This window comes from Fistularia commersonii, chromosome 11, assembly GCF_037954325.1.
Source record: "Fistularia commersonii isolate RoL2024-O1a breed Wild chromosome 11, RoL_Fcom_v1.0, whole genome shotgun sequence".
NCBI lineage: Eukaryota > Metazoa > Chordata > Actinopteri > Syngnathiformes > Fistulariidae > Fistularia > Fistularia commersonii.
The window spans coordinates 15,515,565-15,541,498 of NC_141294.1; the positions used below are offsets into that span (position 1 = coordinate 15,515,565).

Consider the following 25,934-nt stretch of genomic DNA (forward strand, 5'->3'; position numbering starts at 1 on the left):
GGATTGGCCTGTGAGTGAATTGTAAGGTGACCCTCTGCTCCCTTTTTCATATGACATCATAGCTGTCCCTTTTATCTCTTGTTTGACATCAAAATTTCCTATTTTACCTCATCCTTCCATTTTTTACAGTGGAGGTTGTAGCATTTTTTTTTTTGTAGCATTATTGTGATGGGGGGCAGGAAACAAGTACCTTGGGGGTCCACATTAATAACAAATTGGACTGGTCACACAATACTAATGCACTCTACAGGAAGGGTCAGAGAAGGATGTTCTTCCTGGGGAGACTGAGGTCGTATGCATCTGAAGCAGGCTTCTCAAGACCCTCTACCAGTCTATGGTAGCCAGCGCATTCTTCTTCAGTATAGTGTGCTGGTGGGGCGATGGCCGGGACCGGTGGGGTCAATAGGCTCGATAAGATGGTGAGGAAAGTCCGCACGGTGCTGGGACTGAACCTGGATCATCTTCAATCGGTGGCAGTGGGGAGAGTGAAGGACAAACCGGGAGCTATCCTGGACTATCATGAGCTATCCCGCCCCCTGCATGACGAGCTTTGGCCGATGGGTGAATCTCCTTCAGCCGAAGGTTCATCCATCAGCCAGTCCAACAGCAGTCTGAACGGCACACGACTCCGGCCCGTGGTGCATCTGAGCTGCCTCCACAATCTCACTACCTCACCCCATCCACATATCATGCCCTAACTCTGCTGCCTTTTTCATCCTTTTTGATCCCTATTTTTTCTATTTTCGTTTATTTCATTCTCCTCACTGCTATTGTCACTCTATTTATATTATCGTTAAGTTCCGGTTGTGTTTTCACCCTTCCCGTTGTCCAACATTATCCCTGATGTTGCTGCTGTTGTTGTTGTTGCTGCCGTCTATTTATTTGTGCATAACTTGCTATCTTCTGTCTCTCCATTTATTTTGTTCCTAAGACCTTAAGACACTTTATAGCCTTGACTTGTTAGACACTTCATAGTTTTATTTGTATTTCTTATCTACCCCCCTTTTTTTTCTATACTGTTTATACAATTTCCTACTCTTATTTATTATTGTTATGTTTTACTTGAAACTCTGGCACAACACTTTCCCTCAGAATAAATAAAGTTGTTCTTATTCTTATATTCATATTTATTTTACTTTTTTTGTATTTTTTTTTAAATTATAAATTACGCTGCTGTGACAAAGGAATATTCCCTATGGGGATCAATAAAGTTTATCTTAGTAGCAAACACAACACCAAAAATCATGTAAACAGCTAATGTAATGTTTTGTAATCTATGGATCCTCATGCACGATGATCACACGATGGCCATTTAAGGATGTCATCTCGCAAATACATAATGTAATCAGCGATATCGTGACAATATTCACGATAAAGTATCAATAACACGCCTGGCCCTCAATTTCAGTTGCTGGACGTGGGCGAGCCGGGCGGAGACAAGCTGTTACTGTCTCCGTCCAGCGGGCGGCGCTGTGGTGTTAAACAAGCGCTCCTCGGTGTTTGACGGCTCGTCTCGGCTCTCAGGCGATCAGTTGGCTAGCGGAACAACGGCAGCAGCAGCGGATACAACAGATTCGGCTTCGGTTGTCAGCCTGAAACCGAGATTTTGGTACTGCATTAATGTGAAGCTCAAGGTAAATCCACGATGAAATCTTTGTTGGCACTGAAAGTTTGTCGAATCACGATTATTTATTTTAAAAGGGTTACATTGTCGGCTAACATTAATGGTAAAGTAAAGTAACCAACTGGCGCCGGGGGGGGGGGGACGCTGGTTAGCTGTTAGCTAGCTTGTAAAACGGAAACGAATTTGCAATGGATTAGCTAGCTTAAATGTTTTAACGTTACAGTGTATCACATCAATATCTTTTAAATTGCGGCGTTAAAAATACCAACGTAAACCCTCCATGTACTTGAGATTTCAGTCAAACGCATTGCAACACTATGCTGTCGTTAAAACCAGCAAATGTTTGGCTTTTTAACGGTTAGGTGGTAGGCTCTGTTGCCCGGTTTGGTGTTAGCGTTATGAATTAACTAGCCAGTTGCTAGCTAAAGAGGATTAGTTTAGGGCAATAACAAGGATTTTGTCTGTCTCCCCCATTGGCAAGCATTAAGCCATCTTTGCTAGTCCAAAGTCATGCATATTTTTATAGCCTCTTAGGGGGCATACATGTTTGTGTAACGGATTATGTAACAGTACAACATGTGCTCATGTTGTTATTTTTGATGGTGCCCAGAAATCTGTCAAGGTCTGTCAAGGCTTATGACACCTACGCTACAATAATTCCATCCACAATAATCTGTTTCCTGCATGAGAAATCATAATTGTATTGTTCAATGGAGATTGTTGCTGTTTTAACACCAAATCCTCCTTTTCAGTTTCTCCCACTCAACTAAATATCCAAAATTCGATGCACGGTAGAAAAGGGTAGCGATTCATGTGCTGAAATGATTGACGTATGAGCTTAATTCATGTAAATTTGAGTACATATGAATCTATCCTCATTAAGTGATTATGTTATATTTTCACCTCTTTCAGGTGTCATTGTCTTGTCTGGAATGACGACCTCAAGGAGATATATTGAATCCAAACCAGCGGGTAAGGGCCTAGCTATTCAAATGATTCAGTTTCAGCTTCATCAGTTTGGCATGAGTTGATGATATTCTCCCCTTCTGCTATTGTGCTTTATTACAAATATACATTAGCTCGATTTGCTGACATGGAGTGGCAGACACCAGCTGTGTCAGAGAAGTTCCAAAGCCGCTTTGGCCGCCGGCCTGGAACATCAGATAGTGGGGACACTGATCTTGGCACCTCAGCATCTGACAGCACAGAAGGTGACTTTTGCTTCTTCTTTCTGTCTATTGTGTGGTTTGTGCAATGTTGAGTGTAGGTCCGTCCGTGATGGGGCAGCAGTTTTTATGATATACTGCCACGGCTGGGTGGTTTTTGTGTTTCTGAGATCCTCTGCTCTAGACCACAGATGTTCCTTATGTAGAGCATTTGTTTCTTGACACTGCTTATCAATCTGATTTTAAATTATAAGATTAGCTCGCTCAAAGTGCAGTGAAGAGCCACTTATGTCTTTCAGTTTCAACCTCTTTTATTTGGTGGAAAGATTTGGGCTTCACGTTTGTTTTGTTGTTTCTCGGGCTATTTCTGGAGTGAGAAATGTATTCAGGGAGGCTCTGGGTACTTGGGAGATTTGTAGAGGTAGATTAGAGTCCCAGTCTAAAAAGCCCCAAGGATCTGCTGCGGCATTCTGGTGTTGAGACTAATTGGGAAGATTGGATGCTTGGATAGCTGAACGGAATTAAAAGCTGGCATCTTCTTTGTGTCGTTGAATGTCACATTAATGTGACTTTTGATATTAGACAAGAATTAAATGGACATGCACTTGTGTCAATTTTGGGCTTCTGTTTTACATTTGTAATTATAAATATGATTAAATAAAATTCAGTATGTCAGACTCTGTATTAAAGCTGAGGTTGTTGAATCATTATGTAACCGGGCCTTCAATAACAAAATGTGTCGTGATTATCTGGGATGAATCAGGACTGTAATCTTTGTGGATTTCAGCTGCTACAAATGGCAGGTCTGCCATTTGAAAAGCATTATTAATGCAGAAAAATGCTCAACATCCTAATTCATAACGAAATAGCAAATGTGAATGTTGTCATCACATGTCTTTGGCTGCTGCTGTTCATGGTAGTGTTACTATTCTTTTGTCTTCGTGTTTGTTTTGTTTTTTTATTCAATTGCACAGCTTCCTTGAGGCTGATGGCTTTTTCTGTGGGGGGGTGCTGCACATTTACATTTTAATCTAATACCCATTCTAAAGACCTTGTGCACGTAAACTTGATTTATACCAACTGGACATCTGTTTTGGTGACCACGAGAGAATTCTATAATCTTTGTTCACCCAAGAGCTGCTACCCTGATCTACAAATTGACTGTTAGGATCATTTCCACTTTCTAGACAACAAAGATCTTTTGGATTTTAAATCCCTAAATGTAAAAAGTACACTGTGGAGATTTGACGGGGTGATGGATTTATCCACCAAACTCAATTTGTTTCCTCTTGATGTATCCATGGTCATCTTTTAATCCCTGGATACGGTCACTGATCTCAGGATCTCTAAGAAAACATTCCCAGGAGGATTTAACCCATTTTAAGTAAATTGGGGTCCAGCTGCTTTTGTAAATAAGCTTTTAGTTTGTAATCATGATAAATGCACATCTTTTCCAAACCTAGATCAAATTTTTTTTGTTGTTGATTCTTAGGCTATTGAGAAAAGAGTCTGTCTGTTTGAGTCCTCTGGTTTGTTTTGTCACTATTATTACACCTGGCACTGTTGCAGCTTTTCTGGCATTTCAACTGACAGCCATGCTTAGCAACACAACTATTAACCCCACATTTAGCCACAATAATGACCCGTTGTAGAAACTTGTGTAAACAAAATGGCTTGGAATGGTCGAACCAACCGTGAGAGTTTGTTTTATCTCATTATAGTTTTGCTACAACGTTCAACAGTATTCAGGTACTTCTGATCGTGTTAAGTAATTCCCAAATGCAGGAATGTATGGTGAGCAAACGTCATCCTCATGAAATAGTTTAGGCTTGTTCTAACCAGTCATGAATAAAGTGGCCCAGAGGCATCCCGTATTTCTGAATATTTATGTTCTTCAAAGCCTGATGTTGTATCGTTATTATTCTCCTCTTTTGAACTAATTGATTCCATTACGATGGAGGAGCCTTCTCGTCTATTTTGTTGCTTTGGTTTGAACCGTGGCAAAAATAACCCATTCATTCCTTTGAGCGTGGACGTTTCTGTGATGTGTATTGCAGTGGGAGGAGGCAAGGTGCCGAAATAAAGGCAACCACAGATCACCCTGTAACTTGAGAGGGGGGTCTATAAATACACCTAACCTTTCCTGTGTATGCCTATTTGTATGCGTTTGCTCAGAGGTTAGTACAGGCTGGTTGGGCTATTGGAGGACAATACAGATTGGGGCAAAGGGTTTTGTCTGCTGCACCAATGTCAGTCTAGGCTTCTGAGGTTTTTTTTTTTTTTCTCACCGCAGCTGAGAAATGCAGACAACGCACTTAGGTTTTGACATGACTTGTTCTACTGCTTAGCTCAGCTTGGTTTAGCATAAGAAAAATGCCAACGCCAGAGCACATTTCTTGCGCTCGAGTGACTTCCAGGATTCCATATTTCAACGGGTCGCTCAGGTTTGTAACATTGATGTCAGTTATGTCATGAAAGTTGTGTTTAGGCTCGTAGAGATGCTTTGCGCTTGTGGTGTTTTACTGCAGTTTTGCTGTGACCGTAGCTCATGATTTTACCGGTAGGTTTCAAAGCAATGACATGTTGTGCAGAACGACTAGATTGGTTGCTAACTGTGGATTGTACTGCCTCATGTTTTAAAAAAGTAGCAGTTATTGTTCTACACAAGGAATTCTAGTTTTCTTGCATGTTCACACAATGATATGGCCCTTAACTCAACTATAAGCACAACTCTGAAATATTTCTGCTACAATGCACAGATATTATCAATCAGGTGTCTAAAATAGAGCCTCGGGTACCCAAGTGTGCCTTTCTGTCTTTGTATAGGTTTATATCAGTCGGGAGCAGCTAGTTTTTCTTCAATTGCGGCTTCGTATCTAAAGTAGGCCGCCCATAAACCTTTCTATGTGGAGTTTACGTCACCATCTGAAAACGGAGAAAACACTTGCAGGAATGCTGTATTTTGAAAAGGGGCATAACCCCTAGTTTTGTTTGTAATTATCTGCTGTTTGCTTCTTTTTTTAGATTTCTGCAGCTCCAGCAGCAGCCCTTCTTTCCAACCTATTCGCAGCCAGATTCCTATTCCCACTGCACATGTCATGCCATCCACGGCAGGAGCCCTGGCCTCCAAGCCCCAGTCAGGTGTCGAGGAGGAGTCTTTGTCCTCAGCTGAGGGTCACAGGTCCTCTTCCGGCTCCAGAACTCCAAGTGGATCCACCTCTAAGTCTTCCTCCCTCGCGAAATCGGCCTCTTCTCCGAACTTGGATGGTCAGGCTGGTATAGGAAGCGATCCTACGGGGCCGAAGCCAGATTGCCTGAGCCGCTACCGGAGCCTCGTAAATGGCCTCGACCACTCGCTTTTCCCCATCGACCACACTCGTGTGGATGAGGTACAGAGGTTTGACACTCCTACAGTGGAACCGACTCTAAATCAGTCAACCCTCCTCGGGGGGTTGTGCCCTGATGTCAGACATCGATTACAAGCGACGGGGATAAGAGACAACCCAGACTCTGTGTCTGAAGCCTACAGAGCAGGCATGGAGCACAACTATAAAGCTCTGCCTGAAGTTAGGTCCGGGGTTTCCGGCACAGCGGAGCCCTCGAGCCAGAGGGCCAGTCAGCCTGGTGGGGCAGGATCTCCTGGGGTTTACGCGAGTCCTCTGAGCCTGCAGACGCAGGCTCTGCTGAGGGAACACGCAGGCACTAAGGGTTACGAGCCAATGCGCCAGGACAGATGTAGTGAGCTATCCAGCTGGCAGCAACAACAGCAGCATAAGCAGCAGCTGGAGAGTTTACGCATGCAAGTGGAACAAATGCAGGTAAGCTTTTCTTCTCTTACCGGAAACTTCATGGTTGAGCGTATGAGGTACAAGCCGCTTTGCTGTGACGGAAACCCAGAACTGTAGTTTACTTTGAATGATTTTCATTGCTCTTTTTAGATTCCATTGTGATCAGTGTTACTGTTATTTTACACAGTAACTGTCATCGTGGATTCTGTCATTAGGGTGAGGTGATACATATTTAGAGGAAACCACTCATGTGGGTCTGTTGTTTTAGGATATTGAAATTAGGCCAAAAATTAGGTTCCTGGCCCACAGCTCCGCATTGGAAAAACGATGTTGCTCTTGACCATGCAAAGCCTGGAGGCACACAGATGCGTTGTCCTACTTTAAGGCAGGAATTGTCAAACCAATCAAAGTAAACATCCTATGAATTTAAGCCAAGCCTGTCAGCCAGTTTGTAGACGTAGTTTCATCTGATAAGATGTTCTTGAATTCACAGGTAGGAGTAACATCTTACTGTTTCTGCTGTCACTCTTTCCATTTCGCAAGCCGGTATTGCCATGTGCTGACTGTGGTCCATTTTTTTTTTTCCTGTCGACAACAATCTAGCATGCTCTGCATGCTGTAACTGAGCTTTAATCAACCAACTGTTAACTTTATAAAACTACATGAAGTTTGCACCACGTGAATAAATTGTATGAAAAATGTGCATTTAAGTTGTTCTTTTGAATCTGGTTGTAATATAGTTTTATTCTTTGTGGTGGCTATAGTAATATCATTACTGTGTAATTGATAGGAGCCAAGCTTTCGTTCTATAACATTGTGATTTAGAAAAAAAAAAAAATGTTGTTAGAAAAAAAGCCAGATGTTAATTCCATGGTGTTTTCATTTTTTTGGCTGGGATTGCCTTACATCCGGGAGTCGACATCAGAATTCATTTGTGAATGTTCCCTTCTGTCATCGTCAGTTCTGAAACATGACATACCTCTAACTGCCCCCCTTTTTTGCACAGTTAATGAGTACCGGGGTCAGTCAATACCCATCTTTGTACCCAACATCTCTTCACTCGGAGTCCGGCAAATGGGACGCTTTGGTCAAAGCCAGCGAAAGTCTACTGAAGGAGAAGGAGCTAATTATCGAACGGTAACGGTCTTGTAGTTTTCCTCTTGAGACAGGGGTGTGCGACGCACGTTAACATTTATACTGGACTTCTTCTAGCCGCGTAATTCAAATGAATATCTCCATTTGTTAACCGTCTTCTTGTTCTTCTGGGCACAGACAAAAGCAGCACATGTCCCAGTTGGAGCAGCGTCTGAGGGACAGTGAGCTGCAGGTCCACGGAGCTCTGCTGGGCAGAGGTGCTTCTTATGGAGACATGTGTATGCTCCGACTACAGGTTAGTGGCTCCCACAAACAGCAAGGTGAAATCGCTGTCTGACTGATATCACTCTTACAATATACTTGATAAACACATTCAAAGCATCTCGTGGTGATCTCACAGGAGGCTCAGCGAGAGAATGCATTCCTGAGGGCACAGTTTGCAGAGCGCACTGACTGCGCGGCTCTGGAAAAAGCCGAGGCAGAGAGACGACTCGGTGCAGTGGAAGCAGAGACGCGCCGACTAACTGACAGCCTGAAAGAGACCTGCGAGAGACACACAGAAGAGATGAAGAAACAGGAAGAGAGGGTGTGTGCCTTTCGAACGATACTTCCTCATCCAGTGGAAACAAAGTGACCCAAATGAAAAACAAAATAGCGTTCAGCAGATTAAAAGCTTTTAAATGAACCAAAATACCAGCAGAAGGCAAGTTAGTTTTATTTATAAAGTGCATTTCGCACAGAAATAGATTCGAGATTCTTTACAGAGAAGTCACACATTTAAATGGGTCACTTGAAGTCTTAAAGAATACAAACAAAACAGCAGAATCATAATAAGTCACAAAAAGGTCAGGGTTAAATCTTAGTAATGACAAGATATAAATGAGAAACTTAATAACAAGATATAAATGAGAAACTTAAAAATAATTGGGTCAAAGATGGTCACAAATAAAATATGATTGAATTAAATGATGTATCAAAATATGTGAAAAGAGAAAGTACAATTTTAATAACAACATGGATTTCCAATAAGTCTGGAATTGAAAAGACAAAACCGATGCGCTGATGAGCTGTAGCTGGATAAAGGCTGTAAAGAGCATTTATTTTAACAGAATGTATTGCTAAACCAAAACTAACATATATTGGAGATTTTTAAATGCATGAAAAATTACATAATAAAATGGTTGTGAATTTATAGATTTTGAAGCATCGGTGTAAAAATCTATACTGTTATTTTTATTTTTACTAGTCCAAGTTAGATATAGTTACATAGTTAACATTTCCGCCATGTATTTGTTGGTAAGTTAAAGTTCTCACCATGGGTCATTTGACGGATGCTTTTGGAGCAGATCCGTAGCCGAGACAAACACATCAGCAACCTGAAGAAGAAGTGTCAGAAGGAAGCGGAGCTGAAGCGAGAGAACCAGCAGCGGATCGAGACTCTGGAGCGCTACCTAGCAGATCTACCCACCCTGGAGGACTACCAGAGCCAAAACAAGCAGGTGAGGACTGTTGAGTTTTTCATCCGCGGTACTGCTGTAAATCATACTCAAAAAAGTAAACTCAACGTTCACTTTTTTCTCTCAGCTTCAGGAGGCCGAGCAGCAGGCGACTCAACTCCAAGAGAGGGTGAAAGAGCTTGAAGCCTGTCTGGAGGCAACACGCACACAGCTGAGAGAGAAAGACGCACAGCTGGAGGAACAGAAGCGAAAGGAGAGAGACCTGCTGACCACCATCACCGAGTACGGAGAGGTTTCTGTCGTGCCCCTCTGTCCCTTCCGCTGACCTCTTCTTTAATAACTACATGTTTTCCCATCTTTCTTTTCTCAGTATGCAGCAGCGGGTGCAGCAGGGTCTTGAGGATGGAGCCCGACTGCCTTCCCTGGATATTGAGAAGCTTAGAGGAGAAAACAATGCTCTGAGAGAGGAGCAGCAGAGACTCAAGAAGGTTTGTTGTTGTTCATGTTTTGTCTACAAACTGAGCTAAAACAAATGCAAATGTCTTCACAATGAAGTCATACCCCACTGACCCTCAAACGTTTGACCTAAAAGACTACGATTGCTCGGGTAAGATGAGAGTGCGGTTAGCTGAGATTACCTTCTGGAGGATCTAGTCGTTTGAATCAAAGTGTGCAGTCTTGGACTCTGTCTTTGTGTTGGTTAGTTTTGTGAGATGTGCTCTCTCGTGTAATGTATACTCGGAAATATACGCGCCCTCCTTGCTACAGTTTGCAATTTTCAGGGTACACAGGAAGGAAGACGGAATGAGAGATCACTGAAATAAGACCTCAGTTATTGATCAGCAGCCATCTGTTAGGCTCGGCTCCGCGTGTCTAGTTCTTCACTGAATTACTTAGTCTTGATTCTTAATTTTCCAAGGTTTTAACTCTGTAAAGAGGCTGTTGACCAGAAATCAAAGTTCCCTTGTGTAAATAGGCTGGTATCTATTAGTCCGAACAACGTGCATAGACGAATACATTGGAATATGGGATTACATTTTCGGTAGCAAATCCTTCCAGTTTGTAACATCTGACATTACTTCACAGTGATTTCAATCATCATTTTATCGTTGATTATTTTAAAGGTCTGCCTTTTTCTTTTTTTAACAGGTTATCGAGAAGCAGCACAGAATGATGGAACAGCTTGGCTCCCAGATCCAGGTATTTTACTTTGTAAAATAAAAGTCTAAATTACAAACGGGCGATACAACCGCTATAGGTTGGCACATAGGTTGGTCGCAAATATACAATTTTTGCAGACCAAAAATCACACCGGGATATTTTAAAAAAAAAAAGAAGAAAAGATTAAAACTGGCAATGTTGCTTGAAATCCTCCTGTCACTTTAGCTCTCGTCTCCATGACCGTGTGGTTTCTCCCCTGTCAGACCTCCTTAATGTTTGCGCGTTCTGTCTGTTTCTCTTGGCAGGTTCTGGAGGCCCAGATATCTCAGGAAGAGAACAGCTCTCAGGCGCTTCGAGAGGAGGTGCTGGCCAAGGAGCACACTGTGTCGGAGCTCCATACAGCTATGAAGAAGGTGACAAACCTTCTGGAAAATCCCAAACCTTAAACGCGTTTCCCCTTTGTAGTATAAAGAAGAACGCTCCCGTTGGCTAAAGACGAACATTTTTTGTTTCAGCTCTCTGCGCAAAACCAAGAACTGATGGAGCAGAATCTGACCCTGCAGGAGCAAATGAGCGATCCCGAGCAGACGTGCACAAACCAAGCCTCCTCTCCTCTGCACCCGGCCGGGGCTCGTCTCACGCAAAGACTCCACGCCGAGATCGCGACCTGTTTGAGCGACCTGCGCTCGCTGTGTCGCATTCTGACCCAGAGAGCCCAGGGACAAGACCCCAACCTCTCCCTGCTGCTGGGCCTCACATGTAAGCTCAAATCGAAGTCGGCGCGGGCCTCCGACGTCACGGTTACACTTCTGAGAAGCGGCTTTCGGAGTTAAAAGCGTCAATTGTTCCACAAACCAGCGAAAGCCGTGAACAGTGATGATGGGGTGAGATGTACCGCATGAATCAGTGTCATGTGTTGTGTTTTTCCCTCAGCACCCCCGCCTGTGGCGGAGCAGGCCGAGGACTGGATGAGCGCGGAGGTGCTGCAGAAGAAGCTGGTCGAAGCTCAACAGCTTCGCCGAGACGTGGAGGAACTGCGTAATGTAATACTTGACCGGTACGCACAGGACATGGGAGACAACTGCATCACCCAGTAACTCGTGAGCGTAACACCCACTGCACCTCAAAAGCATCTAAAACGAGCCCGTCTTTGGACGCCCGGTGACTGAATGTCAGAAAGAGGACTGAAATCTAATTTCCTTGATAATGAGGACAAAGGAAAAACCCAAATGGTTTAGTTTAGCTTCTACTTGTCTTTACTGACTGTACTTTGATTCTCAAGCCTGCTCGTAGCTCAGAACCCCCCCCTGGTGTCCATCTATTTCAGTCCAAGGGCTAACCGAATTTAACTTTACCTCTAATACTTGATCCTTAAGCGTTGTGCGGAAGAGTGTGCGTGAAAGTATGCGTGTGCGTGTGTTTTAATAAGTGTGACATGCGATCATTTACCAAACAGTCTTATACTTTCTCCACTCTCGTGGATAACTTTGTGTCCCTGGACTTTAATTTATTTAAGAGTAGATTTCCCCGTGAGGGGGAATTGTGGAAGAAGTGGTTGACAATCAACTGATAACTTTTTTTCCTTTCCTTTTTTTTTTTTTTTTTTTAAGTGAGTTCACAAGATGTTACTAACATGCCATTATTTAAAATGGCCAATACTGTAACATCAGACTCTGCTGTGAGGTTAAAAGAAAAGAAAACCTAACAAAAAAAAAAAAAAAAAAAAAAAAGGAACTTCCAACAGCCGAAGGACTTCATACCAAATCAGCACACTCGACACCAACAGGCCTAAAAGCGTTCAATTACCAAAGAAACTCTGGTCAAGGCAGTTGTGCTAGTCTGAACGTCTGAGTGCTCCTCCCTGCCGCAGACCTCGTCCCGAATGAAAACCAACAGGTGCCTTTCTGACACATTTGCAACCGCAATGCTAATTCATGATCGACCAATTACAAAGGGCTGTTTGCAGCTGACGCTCCCGGTCTGAGCTCGATCTCAGCGTATCAACCAGTAGGATAGGCGATACATTCCCCGACTCTGAATGTAGCGTCAGGAAGCTTTCAGAGGAACCCACGGCGTCTCGTGTTGTTTTTGTTTTGTTTTTTTTTTCTGTTCCTGGTTGATGACGGAGGCGAATTAAAAGGCGTTAGTCTGAAAGATCAATGTAGATGAATAACTTCACAATGTTACTGTACATTTCAGGTTTGTTAATGTCTGACTCGCATTCGACAGCAATTTAACACTTAACTGACTGAGAAACCCTATTGATCTTCAGTATTATTTATTTTTAGTTTGCAATGACAACTCTTGTGTGAAAGTATTCCCAATATGTGGCTGCAGTGAAACGATATGTTAGAGCAAACCTGGCGTCCACAATACGTAAAGGTCCCATGAAGTGGCTTTTAGATTATATTTGTCTTTCGTCATTTGGAGTATGACGATGACGATGATGATTATTTTTTGATAAATGAGATGCTTGGCTAGGGTTTTGTGTGAGAACAGGAGCTATAGTTGGAACTTAGACAAGGGACGTGTTTTAATCCCAGGTGCTGATGGCGAAGGGGTCGGCTGGATCACCCCAAAGTCACATATCGCATCAGATAAGATTGACTTTTATTTTTAACCTGAGTGCAGGAGAAGCCATCTACTAAGATCTTACAGGGAAATAAAGGGATTTTTCCATGTAAAAATATGCAAACCGTATTGATCAATACACCCAGGGACACAAGCCATCGCTCATTTCATGGGATCTTTAAATTCAAGTAGCACAAGATTTCTCGTTGGAAAGTCAGGCTGCACGCCTTAACATCTCAAATGTTTTGCAAAAAGGGAAAAGATGTTTATATTTTCATACTTTTTGTCCTTGTTTGTATTTGCATATTTTAGAAATAAAGTTGTTCGACATTTTCTTCGGCTTTGTTTTGTCCCAATTTTTATTGATTCGAACGGCGTCTCCTAAACAAAAAGAGTATTTACTCACTCATCTACAGTTTTTCGCTCTGTATTCTCAAAGTGACCGATGGCGTTTCCGCAGAAGCAGCGTAGCGTTTGTCGTGAGCCCGCAGGATCGAAGCGTCTGGTCGGCGTCGTCGTAGCGACACCGGGGAAACGCGCTGATGATGTCATAGCCGGGCAGGCCTCCATCCCTGCAGCGCAACAAGTGCAGCGCGTCAAGAGGATTGCCGAGCAGCCGCGGCGGCGCCGAGGGTTCGCGCGCTCACCTGTGCGCGTCCAGGTGGTGCCGCAGGTGGCCGATGGTTTCCGACAGGCACATTTTCAATACGTAGGTGTGATTCCCGTCCTCCGACTTGACCTTGAGTGTGATGACGTAGCGCGGTGACGAAGGGCGGACGGGGGAGGATGTCTTATCTCTGAGAAAAAATCGCATGACACCCTAGCAACAATGAAACCTTGTTTTGTTTTGTTTTTTTAATAATAAGCTGGTGTTTACCTGCTGACAACTTATACAACCCAGGGAAAATCTAGGTGTTTTTCAAGTTAAATTATATTCTAGAGTCCTAATTGAAACAGGCCCTTAAATAAGCATCGAGCGTCTTCGGCTTGGCTCCGACTCTTTGGAGACGACAGATCCGAAGCTAAAGGGGACCGACCTGCCCTATTTTTCCGATCATTAATCTCCTCAATCAGCCGCCGCGGCTGATTCAGGGTTTTTACATCATGTAATGTGTGTTTTGGAGTAAATCATTTGTTAATCTCAAATCCGCGGTTCGTCATATAGTTTTACTTGACGTTTCGCGAACGCTACGCTTAGAATCTGGTAATATCTAATAATGATGATGTCACTGGGGGGATAAATGTTATATTTTCCTGCAAAAGCATTTATATAACAACACTTTTGTTCCGTTGCTGTCTTTTAAAGATTAGAACAGGATTTCCTGCAGGTTTGCACATCGGCTGCTGTGCATCATGAGCTTGTCATGAGTGACCCCCTCTGGTGAGTTAAATATATCTATTATATAAAGAATTGAAATTAAGTAGGGCTGTGGCGTATTATGTCCTCCATTGTTACTTTAAGCGTGTCAAATCCTGTCATCATAATACATCTTTTTTTTTTTTTCGTGTTTTTTTTTTTAACTAGACTTAATTTTAACAGTGCTGTGGACGTTAAAGGAATTAAACACATTTTAACTGAGAATAGACGAGATAAATATCACTAACAGCTCATTTTTGATAGCATTATCCCCCGATACATCTTTATGTCATGAGACCGTCTCAAATAGCCGTGTGATTTAAAAATGATAAGGAGTTGAGCGGTTGCATTTTCACATGATAATGTTTCAGAGTACCTCTCCCTCATGGCTCGCAGCGCCGGTGTGTCGATGAAGATTAATGAGCCGTTGCGAACATCGGATGAACCCTGATGAAAAAAAAAAAGATCAGGAGACAATGAGAACACTGTCTTTATTTTTGTCTGTTTTTTTTTTTTTTTTTTTGTGCAACAAGACGACTGCAGGCAGCAGGTGATCACATTGCGATCAGGAGTGTGAATCGGAGGCCATGTGAGCTAAGATGTTTTTTTTTCCTAATCATGAAATGGTTGGTACCTGCAGGGTTCCTCTCAGCGAGTCCCTGACATCGAGCACCTGACCGGCCTTCACTACCACCATCTTTGGCAGCCTGTCCATCCATTCCCCGTTGGATTTCTTCCCTGTGAAGTTGCAATGGGTGTAAAATGAATGCTTGGACTTCTTTTTGCACTGCTTTGCAGAGAATGCCGCCTATCCATAAAACCGGCAGATGCAAGCGGTGTCTTAACAAAATGAGGAAAAAAAATCACTTGAAATCAGACTCATATTTATGTTCTTTAAAAACACGGCCGGGGTTCGTATTGCCGAATCCGACCTGGTAACCGAGAGCTGGCCGCTTTGGGTGATTCATCCGTCTCCTCGCAAACTGCCTGTCCTTCACCTGGAAACATCTCCCACGCGACCTGGGACACAAAGTCCTCCTGACGCTTGTCGTGAACCTTGAGAGAAAAAAATATGTTGCAAGGTAGATGAACATGGAGGCCCACAGGTGCACATTTCATTGGGTGAGGGAGCTCAGCAACAGGCGAAAGCACCTATTCTATCTAATATCTGATTTATACTAAAATCAATTCACGACGTCTTCCATTGTTTTTCAAAACTGCCCCTCCATCAAGGCCCGCAGATACACACCTCAAAAGGGACACCGTCAGGAAATCTTTCTTGGAGCTCGGACGGAAAATAACCCTCCATCAGATCCTGCATGCACAACTGCGGAGACAAAGGCGTCGTTCAGTCCGAGTCCAATTCCATTAAAATCCGTGAGGGTTTGATCGGCCGACCTGGGCGCTTCCTTCCTGATACGAGCGGAACGGGCCGTCGAACATGACAATGCCGTTCTTGTACAGCCTCAGCGGAACCGGGTCTCTTCTTGCCAGCTGAGCTCCGGTCGTCGTGGTTTGTACGAAAGACTCGCCTTCTCCCGCCAGGACGTTCAGCTCCCTGATCCTCTGCAGCACCAGGTCAAAGTTCATGTGGAAATTCATGTCCCCAGAGGTGCCTGTTCGGGGGGGGGGGGGCGGGAAAAAAAAACAAGAGTTTTCCTGTAAAAAGGCTTTTACGGCCAGCTGCCGTGACTGAAAACTCAGTGTGTGTGTGTGGTCTCACACTCTTCTGCATCGCTGACCCTCCTGTCTCCCACCCAGATCAAACCGTAATCGTTCAGGAAGCCCTGCAGACAAAACACCCCTTGGGTTCAGAGCACAGCTTGAGTTTGTGAATCAAACGGTTTCTGCGGCTCACCTCCATGTCACACACTTGATCCTGCAGCTGCTGGCACCTCCGCTCAAGGTCATCGTCGCGGACGCTCGCTGTACGACAAACATCGAAGCTTGAATTCGCCGTTCGGTGAATATTCAAAAGCTCCAAAAGCAGATTTACCTGACTGTTCCCGGGCCCTCAGTTTCTCCTCCAGCATTGAAATCTGTTTGTCCTGCAGAAAAAGAAATGCACATTATAAAAACCGAGGGTTCGTATTCTCTCCCAGGTGTCCGCAGGAAGAACCGTCTTTACCTTGTGCTCAATCTCCAGTTGTTGACATCTCACTGTTTCCTCCAGCCGGGTGAGCCGCTTCATCATGACCGACATCAACTCGAAGTCACTCGGTGGCGCACCTGATGTTTTCGGCAGCCACGGTATTCAGTAAGTGTTGCAGTGCAAAAAAAACGTGGATGGAAATAGAAAATCAACCAAAGAAGTGCTTCATGTACAAACTAATAATCAGCCCGGACCTTTCTGTGTTGACAGTTGTGACTGCGAAGTGGAGGAAACCACAACGCTGGGACGGTGAGAGGATTCATGAGCCGCTGCCAATTCTGCCTTCAGTTCTTACAAAAAAAAAAAGCAGAAAAGACAATTGTGAGATTTCAAAAGTTTATTATACATTGATAACATTGTATTTGTTTCTTTAACCATGAATTTAGTATGAATAATGTCAATTATAAAGGCCAACGCATTGCCCAATCAGTCTGCCTTCCCGAGGTGACATCACTACATGCACACACACAAACTTCCTTAATATAATGTCGTTCGTGATCCCGGCACAGAAAGTGTTATATCGCTATATTACATCATAAGATCATGCCCACGTCCACAAAAAACCAGAGTAAAGTATTTCTACATTTACTCAATAAAGTGCTCAATTACAACCTCCAAAAAATCCTGGATTTACAATGAAACACAATAACAGAAGTATTAATAAAATGTACTTTATATACAACTAAAAAACATATTGCACAGACAGTGCTTTATTTGCATTTTTTTTGTTTGTTTTGGACGTATTGTTACACGTGGACAAAAAAGGTAAAATTGTTCCTTTGGAGCTAATTCTAGAAAGCGAGTACATACATACAGGACTGTCTCAGATAATTAGAATATCGTGATAAAGTTGTTTATCTTCTGTAATGCAATTACAAAAACAAAAATGTCATACATTCTGGATTCATTACAAATCAACTGAAATATTGCAAGCTTTTTATTATTTGAATATTGCTGATTATGGCTTACATCTTAAGAAAACTCAAAATATTATAATATCATGAAAAAGTAATTTTTGTTTTTTTTATTGCATTACAGAAGATACAGAACTTTATCACAATATTCTAATTTTCTGAGACAGTCCTGTATTAAGAACACAGTACTGGTAATGTTATACTATATTGTATTACATATAAAAATTGTTTAGACTATCTCTATTTCTGTCTCAATCCATCGATCAACCGAACAAATGCATGTTTTTTTTATTTTTTCAGGATCTACCTCTCAAAGGGTTCCTCCTGAAAGGTACTTTTCTTCCCCTGCAGGTGAGACACTGTTAAGATTTGTGTTTTCTGCTTTGCAACAGTTACACAACAGTGACTGTGTGTGTGTGTGTGTGTGTGTGTGTGTCACCTACCACGACTCGTTGACGGGGCCCTGCAGGGGGGCCCGCCTCGTCTTCTTTAGCATCGATAAAGGTGAACTCATGTTGACTGGAGGCCTCTGGAAGCCTGAGAATCCTTAATGCTGCTTTGTTTGGTGGCGTCTGTTGCCAATGGCAACGCATTGTTTGAGGGGAAAGCGTTGCGATTCCACTCTTGTCCACTAGGGGTCGCTGTCCCCCCCCCCATTCGCGCCCTGGCTTTACACCCCCTGCACGGAGGGGGGAATTTAGAAGGACATGACAGACCTGCTTCCCCTTTGTGACAACACGGCTTCCCCTTCCACATGACGCCACAGCGTCTTTTACGGTTCATCACCGGGAAGGGGAAGCCGGTGAGAAAGCGAGTGTCGTCGCTAAGCATGACGTCATATATCATCTTCTTCGCTCCTCTCGTTGATCACCGCGGGATGCGAAGAAACAGCGACACCTAGCGGTTGAAAGCCGCATCTGCACCCACGGCTGGTAACCCAGCCCGAGAGCAGCCACGCAGGGATGATGCGGGGGCGGCCTGTCAGTCCCGCAACACATCCATCGCTTCCCCGGGTCGACTAGTCGGGCAATGGCGGCAACCGCCGCGCCTCTCGACGGCGACAGGCCGACCGCGGCGGACCTCAACCGGGACGCGGAGCCGCCGCTCAAAGGCCGTGCGTCCCCCGCCGTACCGGAGCTGCTCCTGGGGGAGGATGCCGGGGATCCCCCCGGGATGATCCCCCCGGGGGTCGCCGGCGCCTTCCGGTCCGCGGAGGACACGGCGAGGGATTTCGACGCCAGGCTGTCCCGGTGCTTCCGGAACGTGGACGTGGGGACGGAGAGCATCGGTCCCGTGGAGCGGATCGCCGAGGACACCATGCTGCTGGCGGACGAGTGAGTGTTTGTTTGTTTATTTGTTCGGTGCGGCCCGGGGGGGCGGGGGCAGAGAGGGGTGTTTACTTTCATTTTCACCCTTTTCCCCTCTTTTTTTTTTCCTTTTCTTTCGGTTGAAATACTGGTGACATTTCCCCTGCGGAATGAGGCCCTGTTTACTGAGCGATAGCCTTGAATGACGGCCAGGACGCATCAAAAATGAATGAGGCCCCTGGGCATCCTGGGTATCAGGGGCCCCCCCCATTGAAAATGGAGATCAGTCCCCTCCTGGTGCAGGTGGAAGAGGCTCCAACATGACTTTGCACCAGAGGGCGAAGTCATTCTTCTCCACGGGTCCATCGGGAAGCGAAAGGCAGTATTCCACGTGTGTGACGGGATGCCTTGAGCAACTGGGAAACCCTGGAAGGCCTCTGCAGCCATGCCATGTCATTCCATTGTTTTGTCCCAATGCCGATAAAAGGTGACTTGTTTCGAGCTCTAAAACAACCCTCCCTGACCCGGACCGAGGCCTGAATATTCCTGTCAGCCCATCAAGTAGTTGAAGACTCATTAAAACTTCATTGTTAATGAAATAACAGATATTAGCCATCTTATTAAGGTGCTTGTCTTGGGCAAAAAAGACAACTCCGCTCCAACTTCGTTCCTCGGGCCTGTGCTGAGGATCTGACCTCCGACTTAAGTGTGGGGTTCATTTGGAAGTTCTTAATACCCGTTATATTAAAGTGCACTTCATGTTGCAGGAGGCAAAATCCCAGGTTATGTATTTGTGTCAGAGGTCACCGGGCAGCTGGTTAATCCCTGCCTAATGACAGCGTCGCTCGAGAGTGTGTGGCTGTCTCATCTGAACCGCAGGTTTCATTTATATTTATATCTATATTAACGCCAATATATCTCGACCCCTGGTAACAGAAGTAAAAGTGAAGAAATAATGCATATTTTGCTGCTCGGGTGTCGTCGTTTGCTTCTTTTCACTCATTCAAAAGTAATAAATCAGTCTCTTTGTGCTGCGGGGTGTTCTTCATGAGTAGTTATTATTAGCTGGAATATTTAATGGGTGTTTGTAGCATCTGAAACTGAAATTGAGGGACAGTTCTTGTGTCCTGGAGGAGCTTCTGATGACTTGAGCCAATGACAGTGCAGTTTGCACGTCTGTCCTCCTCACCCTGCAGGATCTGGAACACTTTGACCAACAACTACGGCCGCGTGATGCCCGTGGACTGGAAAAAGTCTCGAACGCGCTCCCTCCACCTGCCCGCCTTCAACCCGCCGGAGAAACCGGTGGGTGACCCTCCCCTCCCCCTTTGACCCACATTCCCCGCAACCCCCCAACCTACCCCTCCCAAATCTCCCCTCTCATCATCTCCTAAATCTCAAATATTCATTGTGCCAGCATTAAGCGCTTAGGTTTAATTCCCCCCCCCCACCCCGTTCTGTCCCGCGGTTAGAGAACAAGTGATGTCACGGCGGAGCTGTCGGACGACGAGGAGCTGAGGGAGCAGTTAGACATGCACTCCATCATCGTCTCCAGTCTCGCCGAGGAGCCTCTTTTCACAGCAGAGCAGGTCAGCCGCAGCTTAGCAAGGACCGCGCTGGAGATTTATTACCGATCTTCACGCCTCCCGTGTGCGCAGGTTATTGAGGAGATAGAGGAGATGATGCAGGACTCTCCCGACATGGAAGCCGAGCAGAACCCCTCGCAGTCGGACCTCTCCATGCTCTCCGTGGATGTTCACCGCCGCACCGGCCCAGGCGATGAAGACGGTGAGTCTGCACAGTTCAATGCTGATTTTCAGGCATTTTCAAATAAAACAGTTCAATTCACCGTAAGCTCAAATCCTGATTTGGCTGCAGCCACTGGCCAAGCACTGGTTGATGCGTTACAACGGGGGATTTGGAGATATTGGAGTAAATAGAGGTTTACTGACCTCTAGAATTATGAAATAAATGTGTCCAGGGGTGAGACGTCTGAACATCGCCGAGCTGAACGAGCGTCTGGCGGGGACGGAGAACGTCATCAGGAGGCTGTCGGAGGAGCTGGTGCAGCAGCTTGCTCGCAGAGACGAGCTGGACTTTGAGAAAGAGGTGAAGAACAGCTTCATCTCGGCGCTCATCGACGTGCAGAACCGACAGAAAGAGCACCGGGAGCTGCTGAAGAAGAAGAAGAAGCTGAAAAGCGGCTCCGGTGCGTCCCAGTGTCAGGCGGACAGGACGTTCGGATCGGTAAGTGTTTTGTTCTTGTATCGCTTGCCAGGGCGTGGGAGCTAAACCGACATATTCTTGCTGACATTCAATTACGGATTAAAAAAAAAAAAAAAAAAAAAAAAATTGGGAAAATTTCCGACTTGAAGTTTTGAGCCACTGTAGAATTTGATGAACACATTTTATTTAAAATAATTCTGTATTTTTATATTATCAAATGATTAGGCTTCTTAATCCGCTAGATAAAAATGAATAAATAATTTGATAAAACACTTGCAAATTGTGATTTTCTTTTTATTTTGTCTGTAAAAATAACGACTCGTAAAAAAAAAAAAAAAAAGACAACATAATACCGTCTGAACTTAATCATTTAAATTAACACAAATTACAGTTTATAGTAAATGGGGTCTGGTTTCCATGACAACACTTGTTTAAAATCAGCGCTTCATAAAACATCCAGAATCAAACTGACTGAGAGAAAACCGACAAGTTTATTTTCTCGTAAAACTAATCGGTCTATTTTTTTTTCTTCTGTCTGTTTCTGGATCCTTTTCTCACCTCGGGTTCCTCTGCTCTGTTGTCTCTTCGTTTTCTTTCCTTCCTTCCTCAGCGTTTCAGCATGGAGGGCCTCTCCTCTGTCATTCAAAACAGCTTTCGCCAAACCTTCGGGAGCGGCTGCAGTGAAAGACAGGTTACTCTCTTTCCCTCTCTGAACCTCTGGACCTTCTTGTCGTTGCCTCTGAATGTTGCCGGAGTCGATTCATTCATTCCCTTTGCCTGAATTCGTAGAAAAACACTAGCCATTTTCCTGCAGCCGTACGTCTGCCTTTGTTTCTGTTGTCTCTAATTGTTGTCTGATGGCCTGCAGTATTTGACTACGGTCATCCCTTACGAGAAAAAAGGACACCCTCCTTCAGTGGAGGACCTGCAGATCCTGACGACGAGTAAGTTTGTTTGTTTTTTTTCTGATCCGAACCTCGATGTTTGAATCTGCGACTCACCTCTCACTTGGATGCTTTCAGTTTTACAAGCGATGAGGGACGACAGCGACAAGGTGCCTGGTCTCTTAACAGACTACATTCTCAAAGGTGGGCGTTTCTCTTGTGACACCGCGCGTGAATGGCGTGACGCGTCGCAGATGTTTCGCGGAAACTAAACAGAATCAATAAGAGATCAATAGTGTCTCTAGCGAAAGGATCCCATTACCATTTTACCTCCTCTTTGAGGAATAACCCCATTATGAATGCTATAATCTCAACATCCCATGTTTTGGCAGCTCTTATGATCAAAATTGAACGTGAAAAATTCACTCTCCTTGTCGTGGACATGTTAATTCAAGGAAAATGAGAGAGAGATGAGAAGATGAGATGAGAACAACTTTATTTATCCCGAAGGAAATTGTTGTGCCAGAGTTTCAAGTAAAAACATAACAGTAATAGATAATAGTAGAAAGGAGGAAGAATAAGACTACAATGAAATATAAATTGTCTTAACTGTTAACTGTAACTACAAAGATTTGATTGCTCACGAACACCTCTGGCACATTTACTGCATTTTGTATTTTTTTACAGTGTTGTCCTGTTTCCTGAAATATTATTTAACTAGAAATGCAGGGGAGAAGTCTATATATTCATATATTTAAATCATGACTGCTCAGGGGAAAAAAATGGGTTTAAAGAAATGACCTGCAAGTTGATTTTGAATATTTAGCTTCACAAACAGCCATTCGTGGAAAAATGAGAACGTAAATAGCGTCACTTTTAAGTGACGACCGGCGAGGTCCTTTCGTTTCCCCCCGACCCTGAAGATTTTTATCATCTCTATTCTGTTGCTCTGTTTCGCCCACATTTTTTTTTTTTTCCCCCATTTCCTTTCTCTACCTCCCATATTCGATGCTGCCTCACACTCCCTAGCCGTGGTGTGAGCGACGGACGGAGAGGTTTGTGATGCATTCACGTGACGTGCACTGTTGTGGTCCTGTCAGTCACAATAAGAGAGTGTTTCTTCCCACCAAATGTGCCGTAGAGCGTCCCGATCCCGGAAGCATGTACGCCACCCCCCAGATCCTGTTCACATATCAATACTTTTGTCTCTATTATGCAATGATTTATCCTTCAAATCACATTGCCCAGTTCTGATCCAGGATTTTGAAAATGTCATATAAAAGTTGTGCAGTTTACAAAGGCTGTTTTGCAAGTGTGTGTTTTTTTTTTTTTAAATACCCCTTTGTTTCCCCTCCTGTTTATTTCCTACCCTTTAAATGTCAGCCCCCCCCCTCCCCGAGGACTCATCCATCACTTTCCTAACGCTCATCTCTCCTGTTGTTCCAGTGCTCTGCCCGACGTAAACCAGCGATGGTGCTTCTGATACTAACTATGGCAAGGAGTGGAACAGATATCATTGCATTTTATTTTTTCTCCTCCCGTCATGAACAATCGATCTATCTCCGCACGCTTTCCTCAAGCTGTGTCCCTTTTTGTGTTTTGTTTTTAATTTATTATTTTGCTACTCTGTGTTCCTGTGACTTTATTTAAGAGTTTTTCTTTTTTTTTTAATTTATTGTGAACAAGTATGCTCAGACAGATAAGACAGAAACAGCTGTTTTACTGATGCAAAGGGCTTTGTATTAATCTGAAGTGCTTACTTTCTGCTGAGCAAGGAACAAAAAAATAATTTGTCGGATCTGGTGGTTCAGGATAAACCAAAAGACCACAGTAATAGAAGTATTTAAAAAAAAATTGTAAAACGTGTACACAGAAGAGTATGATAAGAAGACACTGATCCTCAGGATTGTAAACCTTGCATCACACTTGCCTGAAAAAAAAAAAAAAAACAAGTGATATTAAGGAAACAAATACAACGGCAATATAAGAATATAAGAAGACTCACTTGCTAAGTTTGACCTGTAATTGAATCTAGAAAGATCCTTTCTGGTCTTGTGTCATCCTTAGTCCAAGCGAGGTGAAGGGATGATGGCCAGTGTGATGATCAAGTCCCAGCGGTAACACTTTGCACTGACAGTAATGAACTTGTGAACTGACTTACTATGCATTCGAGTGGATCTAGAACTGTGACCCACGCACTGTCTGTACTTTTTCGCGGCGCTGCAGCTCTGAAATGGACTGTGGCGCCGACGTGCCTGCAGTCTGCAGAGAAGCGAATACCCGGCATGGGCATTGCTGATGGTTTCTGTATACAAGCTGCCTTCGCTTGAACTTTTGTACATTGCAAATGACTTTTATTTACATCGAATGTCATGATGTCACGAGACCACAGTACCTTCTTTGTTGTTATATTTATTTTGTAAATATAGTATTTGAAATATACTGATTGAAACCACGTGGGTTTTGTTGCCACATTTCCTCTTTCAGTGCTTGTAACATTAATTCTGCTATTTAAATTTTTAGCAGTCTGGAGTGGCTGTGGAGCTGCAAGAAACATTCGGTGGCTTTTCAGTTACTAAATCCTCCTTTCACAATCAATACAGTTGGTCTTTTATTAAGAGTATATTTCAGGATGAACGTTTTGAATATTTAGTTGGGAGTTGTGTTGTTTTTCTCCAGACTGAGCATCATTTTCAAGCACAATCCAGTGAAAAACACCTATATGAGTTTGATACTGTATCTGAATAAAAGCAGCTTTCGCTTCTGGCGTCCGGTCACTCCTGATACTTAATAATAAATTTAGTTAACTAGAATGTTATATACAATTATGTCGTAAAAATATTTTTGAGTTATAGTTTTGATGTCTTTTCATATGTTAGCATATAAATGCTACATTGGGGAAATTAGCAGTTCGCGGGCGCCATTACAGAGCCAACAGCAGGATTAAAATACTCGCTTCTGGCGTCCCCTCACTCTTGACACTTAATAATTAATTGCAATTAACTAGTACGTTATAAATGGTTACGTCGAAAATTTTTTTGAACCATATTTACGTGTCTTTCAGTATGTTAGCAGATAAATGCTATATTGGGGAAATTAGCAATCTGCGGGGCCAATCCAAAGCCAACGGCAAGATTAGAATACTCGCTTCTTGCGTCCGCTCACTGATGACACTTGATAATAAATATAGTTAACTAGAATTTCATTTACAGTTATGTCGAACATATATGTTTTGAACCATATTTACGTGTGTTTTCGTATGATAGCATTTACATTTTATATTGGGGGAAATTAGCAACGGGTCCTCACCACAGAGGCAACGGCAGGATTACAATGCAACGGATCCGCCTGTTAATTTTGGGGTAAGTGTTGGAGAAGAAGCACGCTAGGCTTATATGTAAACTCACAAGTAAGTTTTATTTCACACGTGAATTCAAGTAAATGAATGCGGAATCTTTATTTAACATTTTAGTCCGCATTTTGTGTCGCCGCGGAGCGGTTAGGAAAAGTGTGTCTGCGCCCTGTTTCTGGTAGAACATCAACTCAAAAGTGTTGTGAACATATTTCATTTTAAATTGTCATTTACTACGCAATTGTGTCCCAGTTAATGAGAACGCTCCTAAATAGGTGTACCAGTCGAGATTTAACAAGGATAATAGTATTACAGTCAATGAAATGTGTAGAATGATGGTACTTAAACCGAATAACTGCATTAGCTATCAGTGGCCATCATTAGCGCGTAGCTAAAATACCTATATCACTTTATCGAACAAAACAAATGCTGATGCAACATAGCACATCTTCCACTTTATTTTTATAAAAAGCATTTACATCTCTTGATGAAATAACCATCGTTTTTACAACCAAGCGGTGTGGCGATATAACTGACTCCCTTATAGCTAACGTTGGAGTTAGCAGTTATCATGACGCTTGCTAACATCAACGTGCGTCAAAACAGTGACACCCAGCGGTACATCTTGTCTACAGACTTGTCAGCGTTAGAGTAATTTCTAATTGGACGTGAATATGTAGCACAAAAATAAATAATATCAAATAAAGATTAACTAATCTTGCTTGTGGTCGGGGCTGGTTTAGCAACTCAAAGTGTCTACACAATGTATTTACTAGTATAGTAACTTTGCTTACATGTGCAGATATAAAGTGACACAAAAGTTATCAACCGATTTTTTTGGTGTTCATATTGATGAGTCAAATAAAAATTTTGCTCTTAA

General features: G+C 43.5%; 3 protein-coding genes across 6 annotated transcripts; 2 read left to right on the forward strand and 1 right to left on the reverse strand.

The window, feature by feature from the left end:
- Nucleotides 1–1,529: 1,529 nt before the first annotated feature.
- cep85 (centrosomal protein 85) lies at nt 1,530–13,192 on the forward strand. 2 transcript variants are annotated; one of them, XM_086155261.1, is made up of 14 exons: nt 1,530–1,634; nt 2,537–2,596; nt 2,704–2,835; nt 5,815–6,608; nt 7,585–7,715; nt 7,851–7,968; nt 8,074–8,259; nt 9,020–9,172; nt 9,258–9,412; nt 9,501–9,618; nt 10,280–10,330; nt 10,597–10,704; nt 10,807–11,050; nt 11,225–13,192. In XM_086155261.1, the coding sequence occupies exons 2-14, from the start codon at nt 2,557–2,559 to the stop codon at nt 11,386–11,388; spliced, it is 2,394 nt and encodes a 797-aa protein (XP_086011387.1). In that variant the 5' UTR covers nt 1,530–1,634; nt 2,537–2,556; the 3' UTR covers nt 11,389–13,192. The 2 variants fall into 2 exon arrangements, with proteins under 2 accessions (XP_086011387.1, XP_086011388.1); XM_086155262.1 differs by lacking the exons at nt 1,530–1,634; nt 2,537–2,596; nt 2,704–2,835 and adding an exon at nt 4,959–5,234.
- On the reverse strand, nt 8,371–17,956 carry ubxn11 (UBX domain protein 11). Its single transcript, XM_086155263.1, has 14 exons — nt 17,729–17,956; nt 17,593–17,630; nt 16,566–16,661; nt 16,348–16,448; nt 16,216–16,267; nt 16,078–16,145; nt 15,943–16,006; nt 15,618–15,835; nt 15,469–15,546; nt 15,152–15,275; nt 14,854–14,957; nt 14,596–14,666; nt 13,510–13,659; nt 8,371–13,434 (listed from the first exon to the last, which is right to left on the reverse strand). Exons 1-14 carry the CDS (start codon nt 17,797–17,799, stop codon nt 13,296–13,298), a joined length of 1,374 nt encoding a protein of 457 aa, XP_086011389.1. The 5' UTR covers nt 17,800–17,956; the 3' UTR covers nt 8,371–13,295.
- Nucleotides 17,957–18,058: 102 nt separating this feature from the next.
- fez2a (fasciculation and elongation protein zeta 2a) lies at nt 18,059–24,469 on the forward strand. 3 transcript variants are annotated; one of them, XM_086155265.1, is made up of 10 exons: nt 18,059–18,619; nt 19,789–19,897; nt 20,065–20,181; nt 20,251–20,380; nt 20,574–20,839; nt 21,429–21,509; nt 21,687–21,762; nt 21,841–21,906; nt 22,732–22,757; nt 23,149–24,469. In XM_086155265.1, exons 1-9 carry the CDS (start codon nt 18,315–18,317, stop codon nt 22,740–22,742), a joined length of 1,161 nt encoding a protein of 386 aa, XP_086011391.1. In that variant the 5' UTR covers nt 18,059–18,314; the 3' UTR covers nt 22,743–22,757; nt 23,149–24,469. The 3 variants fall into 3 exon arrangements, with proteins under 3 accessions (XP_086011391.1, XP_086011392.1, XP_086011390.1); XM_086155264.1 differs by lacking the exon at nt 22,732–22,757 and having other exon boundaries at nt 18,060–18,619; XM_086155266.1 differs by lacking the exons at nt 21,429–21,509; nt 22,732–22,757.
- Nucleotides 24,470–25,934: the final 1,465 nt, after the last annotated feature.